Below are 13,021 nucleotides of genomic sequence, written 5' to 3' on the forward strand. Positions count from 1 at the left end.
ACAAGGAGGGTACATACGCGTGACACGTATCTTATCGGGGGATGGAATGGCGGAGATTATAAGGGGGAGAAAGGGGAAGTAATGGGTTGGGTTACATGTTTTTTGCAGAGATTCGCATCGGGGAGATACTACTCCGCTTATTCCCTGCACCACGTGCGAAGCAGCCGAGAGAGTTCGTGCGAGCAAACCTACATTTAACGATGGGACGATACGGCCGCGACGTGGATTTTCGTCGATCGTTGGACAATACGACACCCTCGTTCTAGAATCCTGCATCCCGACCCCCTTCTTGTTGTCGTTCCTCCATTCGTTCGCCTCCTTCACGAATCAAATCCTATCGCCAACCCCCTCGCCACCCCCTCCCCGGCCGGAGAGAGTACACTTAGAGAGTACACAGAGAGAGAGATTGTCGAGGGCGAGAAGGAGTCTGTCACCAACCCCGTATAACAATAGTCTCGGTATGTTACGATTAGTTGAATAGAATTTGTCAATCACCGAACACGAACACGCAGAGCACACCTCTTCTTGTATCTGTACTACACCTCTCCACGTGTATTGACACTGATACTTGAGCACTTTGCACGAAGTAGACCACGAGGACAGTGCACGATATGATACCTGTTTAGGTGTGTATTTATGTGTGTATGTATATATATGTATACACGTAGCACTCCTCGAATCCTATCCGTGTGTGCACACGCTTCGTTTCGAGAGAAAAAGTAGAAAAAATATCATGAATTTTTGATCGACAACTTTTCATCTGGAAGCATGGAGGCATACATCTTGGAAACGTGTGATAGAGAGAAGAGGTATACGTACGCTTCGAAAATTGTGAAGCATCAGAACGCATCGTAGAAAGAAAAAGAAGAAAATATCGTTCGCATAATCGTATAATATCGCCACGAAAAATACGCCACTCGTGCATAAATTTCATCGTGTCAGCGGGACGCCACGAACGCGGCTGGCCACGAAAGAAAATCCAAATAATTAACGCGAGTCTCTCCGAAAGAGAGGCGCCATCTTCCGCCGCTACAACGACGCGCGGGGGACTCGTTTAATTTATCATCCAATTTGCGCCGAGATCGTATTACCGACTCGCTCGCTGCCAGACCGTGCGTAACAATTCGAAATCAATCACCTGATTCGCTTCGAGTCTCTCTCTCGCCGATCGTCCCAACCCCTTTCATTTATCAACGTGACCGAATTAAATTACCCGCACCGGTGTAATGTGATCGATCGGGGGTCCCAAGTAAACGGGGTGTATAAGGACGACCCGTTTCCACCAATTTCCAGAGATAGGGTTCATCTTTCCACGTCGAGTCGAGAGAGAAAGAAAGAAAGAAAGAAAGCTGGATGCACGATTAACGCGGTAATCGCGTTACAATGAAACAATGAAATCGAAAATTCGCGTTCGTATCGCGAGGAGGGAATATAAATAACGTTAAAAGGGAGAATGGCCGTTTTCGTTCGAATAAATCCTGTGATTTTTTTTGGCCCGTTCGCAGTTTCGCCAAAGATTTTTCGAGTATATTCCTCCACTGTTTCCGCGTTGAAATTTCCATTCGGCCCTTAAAACGTGGGAATGTAAATACGCGTGATAAAAAATGTAAACAAAAATGAAGCACGGGGAACGTTAACAAACAAAATAAAATGGACGATTGCAAAACAGGGCGCAGCATCCTCAACGCGCTAACACGGTCTGAATAAGAAACACCGTGGTGTATGGAATACGTTTGTTAAAAACAGTTATTCCTCTTCCTTTTTTCCTTCTTCTTCTCTTAATAAAATTTCTCTTCTTTTCTATCTTTCTCTCTCTTTCAAATATTCTTCCTATTCGATATATTCCTTCGTCGGGAAATATCTCGAATCATCACTCTCTGCGCGATAAATTTGGAAAATTATATTTTTTTTTTTATCTCTAACGTGTTAATCTTATCCGCAAATCCTACGCTATCGCGTTTTATTATTCATCCCCGCGTTTTCATTTCATTCGCGAAAACTCGTCGTTGCGAAATTTACTTTATTTTATTGGAATATATGCTGAATTCCATACACCATTCTTTTCTTTTTTCTTTTTTTGGTATATCTCTGTACAACTCGAGCTCTGGATATTAACCTCTTTGGCATTTTTCAAGCCAGATTTATCGCAATCGTACATCGCGACGTATTTTAATTTGTTTGCGGATCGTTTTAAAAAAACGTTCTTCATTCCGTGATCAGTGCGTAATTGCCCGTATTTATATATAAAAAAAAAAGCACCTTGAAATTGATTACAGAAGCACATTGAAAACAGCCAAGTTGTTTGCAAGATTAAATTAAAATTAAAATTCAATTATCAGATGCATTTCGAGACATTTCGCAAAGTGATTAAACACCGAAACAATTGAAAACGCATCTTCTATTCGCGGCATCTCCTCCGATCGAACTCGAATTCGGCCACTTTCGAACGAGGGACAAGTTCCCAAATGGCCATCTGGTACGGTTCGACCACGAGATTGGCCGTGCATCGCGAATCGACCAATCCTGCAGAACTTTACAACTACTTGTCGAACGAACGGTTGAGCTATTTCTCGTGAATCCAGGGATTCGGTTCCACGCTTCGAACATGAACGAATGTAAAAGTATCGAGAAACAAGGAGTTACCACCAGCGCGCGCATACAAGACACGAACGAATTGGAAAATGAATAGAACCATCCATCCTCTCTCTCCCATTTACCGTTCCGTTAATTCGCCAAAAATCGTCGCTTTGGGAGTAACAATTTAAAAAAAAAAAAAAAAGAAAGAAAGAAATATAAATTGAATCGTTCGATCGCTTCCAACGTATCCCCGTACATCAATTTTATCGGCCCGTACTTCTTTCACGTCCATATTTTCTCCTTTCCGTGATTCTTTTTTTTTTTTTTATTGGGAGGAGAGAAAAACGAGCGGCGTTGGATTAGATCGGTCGATCGGCAAAGTTCGCTCGGGCGAAGGAGCACGATAGAAGAGACGAGTTCAAAAGGGGTGAAAGAAGAGAAACGACATGGAAACGACATGGGTGGATGACTCGATAGTTGAAAAGTTTATTTCTCTTACATGCCCGATATATATATATTTCAAACTTCGTCGTATTAAATCGTCCCTGCGCGCCTGTGTTTTCAATACTTATCGATCGCGCGATATCATGGCTCATATTAATTCTACTCGACTGGAAGAATTACGAGACGAATTTCGAATTCAATCGGTGGAAAAAAATTGGAAATTTTTTTTTAAAACGCTCTCGAGCGAAAGACGTACCGATTCTGGGACCGTTCCAACATCTAATTAGCGTGTCGCGAAATTTTCCAACGTCGATACGGTTTATCTTTTCTTTTTTCCACTCGATCGAACCTGGACGGGGAGGGAGAGAGGGAGAAATTTCTCTCGGAGCAGGCTCGATCGAGTACAGCACTCCCTCGTAGATCACGTTTCGACCACATTATCCTTACCGTTAATTAAGGGAGGATCTTTCCGCGTTTTAATTACATTTCTCCATTACTCGATAAGAATTTTTTTTTTTTTTAACACTCTTCCCGTGTATCGCAGACGAACGTCGCGGTGGAATAATAAATTCGTCGAGAAACCGGGGCAACGATCGACTTTAATTAAATTCCATTATGGATATTTGTACATACGTACATACGTTATAGAATTCGATTCGATAATTTGCATATTCGTCTTATTTTAAACTTCGATATCGAAGAAAATAGTTTGACGGATTGAAAAATCCGTTTACGAAACGAAACGATTTGATTGATGATTGATTTTCAAACAAAACGATTTTTGATATCGTTCATAAAACTATTATCTCTTTCTTCAATTAGAAAAAATTTTAAAATTCGAAAGATGGGATAAAATTTGTTTCTTTTTAAGAGCAGTTTTAAAGCTTCTTTCGATTTCTTTTCTTTCCAAATTTTAATAATTTAATATTCGTATAACGTCTTATTTTATACTTTGATATCGAAGAAAATAGTTGAATTGAAAAGAGGAAAAATTTATGAAATGAAACGATTTGATCGATGCCTATTTTCAAACAACTATAAAAAAAAAATAAAAAATAAAAGAGACGATCTTTGGTATCGTTCATAAATTAAAACTATCATCTCTTCTTTTCCAATTAGAGAAAATTTTAAAATTCGAAAGATGGGACAATATTTGTCTCTTTCCAAGACCAGTTTTAAAGCTGCGATTTCTTTTCTTTCCAAATTCTAAAAAAGGCATCGAATCAATTTTTCCAAAAATTCGACCAACTTTTCATTCCTTCAACGTGTTCCTCGAATCATCGATCCCCCCGTTAATTAACTAATTTCCCCGAAATCGAGCCGAAGCCGAGAGAGTTGGTACAAAGACGCGGAGATACGTGGATCGGCGAGATAGAACTTGGAAGACGTTTCTCTCTCGTGATACACACGGATACACACAGGTATCGTGGCGGGATATAATCGTGCTTTTAATCGAACACGCCATTGTCCGGAAATAAGCGGTAAAGTCAACGACGACCGAGGGAAAGAGGAGGAGGAGGAGGAGAGAAGATGGGGGATGCTTTCGATCGAAATTCAACGCGGTGTGCGGTATTGTAACCACGAAAATGGCGAGAGGCGAGCTTCGTGACGTTGCGTTTCGTACGATTTAACACCTATAGGCCACATTTTCAATTGTCTCCGCCTCGCTCTCGGCTATAAATTCAATCACGTGTTCCCATCCACCAGTTTCCGCGCGAAAGGGATGGGAGAACGCTGTTACCATTCCGCCTCCACGATGAATATTTTTATACACCTCTATTCTTCTTTCAAAGAAGCGAAAGAATCTCAATTTCCGATTGAATTGAGAGAGAAACATCATTCGATCAATTTTGATAAAATTATCGAATTTTCAAACTCTAAACTCCGAAGAAAATGAATCGAATCTTATCCAATACTCGCGTTCCGATTATTAAATGCGGTTGGTTAAGAAAGAGTGAGAAAGAGACGTATGTTCGGAGGACAAGAAGGTTCCTGTCTCTAATAAATTGGGAGAAAATAACGAGGAGAATCCTCGAGAAAGGAAAGAAAAGAAGAAAAAGGAGACATCGTGCGACAAATTGTGACCGGATCGGGAGATGGAAGTTGACCTAGATACTTTTAGTTTCGTTGATTCACCAGGGAGGGGACGAGAGAGGCGGATCTATAAGAAAAAAAAAAAGAAAGAATCGGGAAGAAGAAACAGGAAGGAAATACGATCCAGAGAGGTCAGGCCTCGAAAGAGTTAGTTGGCCACTCGGATAGGATAAACGAAGAAAGTTTTGCCGCCCCTCGAGATCAAACAACGAGCCAAACAGGTGAATCTCGTATCGTTTCCGGATTAACTCTCCCTTCCATATATCCGAACTTCATGTCGAGAAAACATCGGGGGGACAAAGTTTTATTTTTGAACGAAGAAGAGGCGAATCGACGAATATCGAAAAATGGAAAAAAACTCGATCGAAAAACGCGAGTATGCAAGTTTAATTTTCCTCGAAGGAAATCTTTTAGGTTCAAGAAGGATGGATGTCGCGAGTGGAGGAATGGAGAGACTCTTTTGATTTTAATCCAACGAGAATAATCCTTGGAATTACAAAGAAAAAAAAAAAGAAAAAGATAGGGAAAGAGAGGAGGGATAATCGAAATTAAAGGTGTAGAGGAGGGTAAGTGCATTAGAGGGACGGCCGAACGCGACTAATTCACTTACGGGATCACCGCTATTGAAACAAACTCGGCGGCAAATTCAGCGCGATGTTTCATCCGCGAAATCGACCGGTTACCCGATACGCGATATTTGCGGTGGCAATTTTTTCACGGCCCACCGCCTCGGCTCCGGGTATCGAGTTATTTGGTTTATGGGCACCCAAGCCATCGAAAATCGTTTCGTTGTCGTCGTGCCACTCTATCGGATCGCCCCTGGTTCCGCGATTCATCCTCGCGCCTCCCTCTCCTCCCCCTCTTCTCCCTCTCCCCCACGTCCAAAGACTGCACTCGGGTGCGCGCGCGAGAGTGAACCGGAAACTTTTCTCCGTTGATCCATCGCGACCTTTAAAAAAAGAGAAGTGAGTGGCCATTCTTAACGAAAATAGATAGAATCAAAGACGATTACGAATACGCTCCCCTTTCAAGTTCAAAAATATTCTTTCCCCAAGAAAAAAATCCATGATAATTATTTACTTTTTGTTTTTTTTTTTTATACGATACAAGATTTGTAAGTTGGAAATACACTTTTCGAGCATCTTGGCGATAACGGCCGATTGATATCGCGAATATCTACGACGTAACAACGTTGAGGTTACAGTTGGACGCATTTCAAGAGGAAAAGTGAGAAGGAAAACGGGAGGAAGTTGTTGCAATTCGATAAGCAAAAGGTTCAAAAGGGTGGAAATACGGGGATAAAAGTTGTTTCCAACAAAGTTTTTTTTCGAACTTGGCGAGAGAAGAAGGCTCGATCTTTTTCGAGCCAAGGGGATGAAAATTTGTCTAATTCCGACGAAAGGGGAATGTCGACTACACGATGCACGAAAGCCGATCAAGAGATATATATATTTATACGAAGAGCGATACATAACCGGCCGATGAAACAACGGATTATGGAAAAACAGGCGATATGCATACACAGTATTATGCGCAAAATAACGTCCGCTAAGTAACACGAACCGAACGATGCAAGATAATTCGTCCTAATGCACGAAAAGCATTAACCGACCGTTGCGTCATCGTTTGATATTTTTTTTCCTCTTTCCATTCCCTTTAAGCGACAAACCCTCGTCCTCCTCGCTATCTTCCGCTATCTCTTCCAGTATCCACGGACAAAAACTCCTAAAAGCGAATCACCCTCTCTCTCGACCGACTAATTTATTATAATGCTTCTTCTGTCGCGTACGATACAATATATTTCCCAACGATTTCCATGCAAAGTTTTCCAGGTAACAATCGCCTACTGAAAATACTACTCGCTATCTCGAAAAATCAAGCTTTCCAACGGAGAAGAGAGAGAGCGAAATCTCGATATTTTCCAGGCTTCAGAGGGCAGAGGGGAAAAAATACAGACACCTAATTCTAATTTAACACCGGATTACAAGCAACTCGATCACGATCCAATCAATTCTTCTACTCTACCGTACATACGCGCACATAGCACACCGGTGAAACCGGATCTTCCCCCTCCCCTCCTCTTCTTCTACGACAAATATCTGTTGAGAATTGTAAAATTTGTTTGTGATTACAGTACGTTTCCGGGGCGAGTACGAGCGGCGAGGCGAGCCGCGTGAGTTACAGCAGCGTGAGCCAGAGCAGCGACGGTGCCGGGAGCGTGCTACCCAGCGGCGGGATGTGACGTCACACGGGGGCCCGGTCTGGGCCTCGACGAGAGCGCGCCATCCGTTTCCGTGACACGTGATTGTAGGCTCGCTTCTCGAGGACGCGTGTCGCGCGAACTTGCTCCGCTCGGAAACGCGCGTTCCAGATCTCCGAGTTCGGAGCCGAGAACGTCGCCTCCTTCCTCCGTGTGTGTGCGTCTGTGTGTGAATGCGCCCGAATGTACGTGTGTACGTGTGCTTCCGACCAGACGAATCGAGGATAAACGACGTGCTTCCGTTCTTCCTTATCGTCGAGCTTTTTAACACCGGTGACGAAAAGTGGACCACGAAGAAGCGTCACGCGCGACCCGGGACGCCCCCCGAACCGGGATACTTGCACCGATCATTGCGCGCCCCTTTGTTATTCTTAAATCGTATTCTTTCTTCTTCTTCTTCTTATGGAATAGAAATTTTTGTTGGATTTTTAGTTCTTCTTTTTAGTGTAATCTATAAAAATTTGCTCGAGAATCCTTATTTATTAAGGTTATAAGTGAAGTGAAGATGATGAGAATCGAAGAAAGAAAATTGTTGATTAATAATTAATAATTGAAATTCGTTTTTGAAAAATTCGTTTCACTTGGAGGCGTACAATGATCGGTATAAGTAAGCCTGTTATTCCTTGTACATAGAGAACAAGTAGTATTCGCGTTTTGTACATCCCACGACGAAGGATCTAGAGAGAAAATCGAATCGCGGGAAAGACCGTAAATCGTGCTATACGGCCGATAGCTCGTTTTCACACGTTTCGGATACCTTCGAGATACACTCGTAGCCTTTTAGCAGAGAAACCTTCGTACATACGGAATCGTAAAACGATCTGATGGTTGATGCGCGAACCAGAGTTATCTATCTCTCAGAGTTATTTTCTTTACTTTCTTCTCCAACGAATTGTTGTCTAACCGTTTCGTTTCGATACGATCGATATCGCTTTTCGCCGAATCGAATTTCAGAGAAAAGAAAAAAAAGAAATGTACGATCTACAAAAATACGTTCCTGTTCCTGTTTTCCGTTGCACCTTTAAAAGACTGACGATCGGAATGTTCGGCAACTCCGAACACGGAATTGGTTCTCCATCTCCCCCACATTTCCAGGAAACAGCGATCTCTCGTGTCGATGCATTGACAGCCGGTTACGGGAAACTGAAAACCGTACGCAAAGTCAGTAAAAATGACGGGATAAATATATATTATTGTGAGTGAAATCGACTGTCAATGGTCAAAGAGAAGATAAGAGGGAAAAAAATATGTATTATTTTGGGAAAATAATACGTGCGCGGGGGAAAAAAAAGAAGAATTACATTTTCCAATATCGCACGAGCGTTAAAATGTTCTTCCAGTCATCGTTAATCGTTAAATACGTACACGAGAGACGCAGAGAAAATCGTTACGATTCGCATACGCGTTCGCAGTGACACGCACAGTTTAGCTGGAATGAAAGTTAAGTTAAAATTATTACAAACGCGATCGTACGTTACTTACAAAAAAGGCGGAAAAAATATTTTTGTCAAGTAGAACGAAACTTTGAACGAAACGAAACCGATAACCGATAGTCGATCTTTCTTTATTTGCAACAAGATTATACGATGATGGAAAAATGAGTTGCGCACTAGGGCCGTTGTAATCGAAGAATAAAATGACAAAGTTGTAATTTGGAATTCATTCACGCTGGTTGCCAATTTCTGAAAAAAAAAAAATAATTGGTTAGTTCAAGATATTAATTGATCAAATTATATTTATCATATACATTGTTAATTTACGTACTTCGAAATTGTTTCTCTAATATCAAGATTTATTTGAAGAGAGAAAGTAATAAATGGAATATTATCGGACAATCTTTATTCGATAGGCAGATGTTATCTCGTTCTATTATCAATGGCGGATATTTTTCCAGAATGATTATTTATTTTATCTACTTTATTTTAACTTAAGCATTCGTTGTTGTACATAAAACAATTATCGCGCAATTGTAAATACTAGGACACTGTAAAATTAACTTATGTGAAACGTATACATATATGTATGAAACATTGTAACAAAGTGTGTATCAATACGAATATATACAAAACGTTTCCTCGAATACATCAATTCAATGATCCTATCTCGGTAAAAATTGCAAAAAAATTTGATTAAACATTTGGTGTTCATTGACGATTATGTTTTAGCTAACTTATCAATTTTGCATGTAAAATTAAAATCTCAATACACGATGAAAAATGATGTATTAAAAAAAAAAAAAAAAAAAAAAGAAATAGTAAACAAATGACTTTGAATTTCAAATCAACAAAAATATTAATCGATTCTTTTATCCAGCATAGATTTTGCTTTTATTAATAAATTCTATCTGAAATGATTATTTTTTTAAAAATTGCAATATTTGTTAAAAAAAAAAAAATTGGTTGACATCTATCTAATCTTTGTAAATATTAAATATATACTTTAATGTTTCAAGTTAATATTCAAAAAATTAATAAAAAAAATAATAATTTAATTATAAAAAAAATTGTTACGTTACAGAACAAAAGAAAAAAGAAAAATTATCAATTTGATTATTAATATTGATATTAATAAATCTAAACAAAAATCGTTGAAAAAGAAAATCATAAACTCCAATCCTGAAAAACAATTGTTTTCTATAGCTTCAATAGAGGGCGCTTATACGTACAAAAAAAAATAATGCGTCCAATTTAAATGCTATTTATAACTTTCTACTTATATTACATCATTCAAGTATATATTTCTGCTGTATTAAGAATGCATGAAATAATAAATTGTTAATCAATATATAATACTTTTTATTGGATACACTGTTTTTCACAGAATATTTCTATATGTACATGCAATTTTTGTTATTCGAAAACTGAATGCTTTTTAAAACTACAAGATGGAAAAACTTATTTACATCTGACAAATGTATTATTAAATTATTATACATACGTAATAAACAATGAGAATGTGAATGCGTGTATAATTCGCATTATATTGCGTAGATTAAAAACTTTCTTGGCCTGTACATAAAATATAAAGAATATGAAGAAATGGAATCCTATTGTACATTTAATTTTTAAGACATAACGTGCGAAAATAAAGAGTATCGATTCATGTACAAGAATCATATTGTGAAAATCACTTAAATACCTACAACAAAAATGTGTCTATCAATATGTTGTTCTTAATTTATAATAAAATTGAAATAAAAAAATATTATTTATTATTTATCTACTTCATTTATCCATTCATTTCAATACAATTGAATATTATTATTAATACAATTAATAAATTTATTTATTTTATTTATTTCAGTTTACCATAAAAACATATTCCTATTTATTGTATTTTATCACAGCAATATATCTATTTTCCATTACATTATAAATTTTGTATGAAAACAATGATTTTATCAAATAAAAATTATTCCTTTAAAACTATTAGAAAAATTTAGGTGCTAAAACAGTAGGAAAAAATATCAATATCGATTAACAATTATATTCTCTTTAAAATTTATAATCAATTATTATTTATTATTTAAAATAAACTTTTCCATATATTTTGTATCATATTTACATTTTACATTTTATGTATTAAATGTACTATTATTAAAACAATTTAGAGAACAGATCACTATGATCTCATTCTTTTCTCTTTGGTGTGTAATTATTTATTTCTGTGTATAATACAACAGAAATTATTGAAAAATGCATGGCAGAAAACATTATTTTACAACAAATAAGTTTAGAAAATTCACCACCTAATACAATTTTTGTACTCCTCAACTATACTGAATCTTTTAATAGTTTCATATCCTAGAATTATTGAGAAACTAAAACTAGCAGACTGTACAAGACGGGCGGAAAGTCCCTTTGTAAACATCTGCAACTTTTCTTCCACCCAGAGAACTTTGAATGCACTAAACATACTATCTAATCTTTGTACTTGTAATCTTGCTCGTACTATATCTAAAGGATTTGTAATAATTGTGGTGGTAAATCCTCCTAATGTACCAGCAACTGCTTGAATAAATAAATGAGAAACCCATTCTGGAAACAATCTTACAAGCTCGTCTATTAACAGAAAAAACAAAGTTATTATCTTAATTTTCATATTTTTATTTCAAAGTAATTACCTTGGTACGATGTATATAATCCCCACCAAAGGGCACTATTAGGAACATAAGCGCATAATGATGCACAATATCCTCTATAAAAACCCCTATATCCATCTCTTTGATAAATTGATTTAATAATATCTATTGAAATCTGTGCACGAGATTTTCCTGGTTCAAGAATTAAACCCAATGGATTCATACCCATCTATAAATTACATATTAATAATGAAATATTCTTTTATATATATATATATATATATATATATATATATATATATATATATACACACACACACTCACACACACATATACATATACATATATATATATATATATATTTACCTTATCTATGTATTTTCCTTGTTTATTGTTGATCCCAAGAACCATTAAGTGCTGACTTAAAATATCAAAAGGAACTACTATTGTTTGGCCTACCAAACTAGCAGCTCCACCAGCAATTAATGATTTAACTCTGGAATCTATATTACCAATAACATCATTTTGTCTAAGTATGTAACGTACACCTTCATATGTAGATACATAAAAAACACCAGATACAATTTGTATAGAACTTATCCAAAATCCTCGATATAATCCACTTATACCTTCAATTTTATAAATCTTTTTACAAGCATCTATCATTCCTGAAAAAAAAAAAAAAATATTTAATATCTTAATTTTTTTAAATTTTATTTTATTTCAAAACTTACCATTGTACATATAATTGTGCCTTTGAACTTGTAAACGAGTTTTAATTACTGTTAAGGGATATAAGCAACAGCGTACAGAAAATGATGAAAGCATGCTCAATGGAAAAAACTTTGTCTTGTCCATCATATCCCATTCTATAGTGCGAATCAAATGTGGTGTTTCTACTGCAGACATCTTGTAGATTTATGACACGATTAAATCCACTGTAGTTGTACTTATATAGTAAAGATTGCTGATACTTTTGTTTAACTTGATGCTGCATATCTCATTGATATTTATTGGGAATTAAAACCCAAACAATTCATGAAACTAATAAATAAAAAATAATTGTATTAATATATTTATTCTATTTTATGTTTCTTAGATTATTTAAGAATAAAAGAAAATAACCTCTCTACAAACATAATTTGCTATAATGTTTTAATAATAGAACAAAGTCATTTTAAATTTGTCATAACTATTTTATATAGTATATATCACCAACAAAAGATATTACTAGAACAATAGATATAAAATTTATCGATTAATAATACGTAAAATATAAAAATTTTCTTAGAACTTACGATGATGTAATACTTGTCACGATAAACTTTTTCCAGCAATTATAGTATCTATTGATAACCACATTATAATAGTAAATTCAAAATTTTTCACAAAAAAATCATGAATATGGTATAAGGAAAATCATTTTTGTTACACGAAAAATAGAACACTTTTGGTTCCATTCAATAATGTAGAGTCATTGGTTTGTGTAGAAAAATTAAACGCACAAGAGAGAAAGAATGAGAATCAAAGAAAATCTGATCTAAATTTCTGCGCATATATTCTCG

General features: G+C 36.6%; 2 protein-coding genes across 6 annotated transcripts in view; one reads left to right on the forward strand and one right to left on the reverse strand.

The window, feature by feature from the left end:
* DopR2 (dopamine receptor 2) overlaps positions 1 to 9,623 on the forward strand; it is a 63,164-nt gene extending 53,541 nt beyond the window's left edge. For 3 of the 4 annotated variants that reach the window (XM_026445259.1, XM_026445258.1, XM_026445257.1), the window contains one exon: positions 7,250 to 9,623. In XM_026445259.1, the coding sequence (XP_026301044.1) occupies positions 7,250 to 7,292 (43 nt within the window). In that variant the 3' untranslated portion in view covers positions 7,293 to 9,623. 4 annotated transcript variants of the gene reach the window in all.
* A 1,401-nt stretch (positions 9,624 to 11,024) lies between these two features.
* LOC410612 (solute carrier family 25 member 44) lies at positions 11,025 to 13,021 on the reverse strand. 2 transcript variants are annotated; one of them, XM_016916648.2, is made up of 6 exons: positions 12,755 to 13,021; positions 12,582 to 12,686; positions 12,191 to 12,500; positions 11,823 to 12,124; positions 11,499 to 11,685; positions 11,025 to 11,436 (listed from the first exon to the last, which is right to left on the reverse strand). In XM_016916648.2, exons 3-6 carry the CDS (start codon positions 12,363 to 12,365, stop codon positions 11,117 to 11,119), a joined length of 984 nt encoding a protein of 327 aa, XP_016772137.1. In that variant the 5' UTR covers positions 12,366 to 12,500; positions 12,582 to 12,686; positions 12,755 to 13,021; the 3' UTR covers positions 11,025 to 11,116. The 2 variants fall into 2 exon arrangements, with proteins under 2 accessions (XP_016772137.1, XP_394090.1); XM_394090.5 differs by lacking the exon at positions 12,582 to 12,686 and having other exon boundaries at positions 12,755 to 13,020.

Source organism: Apis mellifera, linkage group LG15 (genome assembly GCF_003254395.2).
Source record: "Apis mellifera strain DH4 linkage group LG15, Amel_HAv3.1, whole genome shotgun sequence".
NCBI classification, from domain to species: Eukaryota; Metazoa; Arthropoda; class Insecta; order Hymenoptera; family Apidae; genus Apis; species Apis mellifera.

Bases quoted from the DNA above. Each gene is read 5' to 3' on its own strand.
- LOC410612 (XM_016916648.2), bottom strand. From the start codon at position 12,365: ATGTCTGCAGTAGAAACACCACATTTGATTCGCACTATAGAATGGGAT. The intron at 12,125-12,190 runs GTAAGTTTTGAA...TTTTTTTTTCAG, and splicing joins GCACAATTATATGTACAATG to GAATGATAGATGCTTGTAAA. The intron at 11,437-11,498 runs GTAATTACTTTG...TTCTGTTAATAG, and splicing joins ATTATATACATCGTACCAAG to ACGAGCTTGTAAGATTGTTT.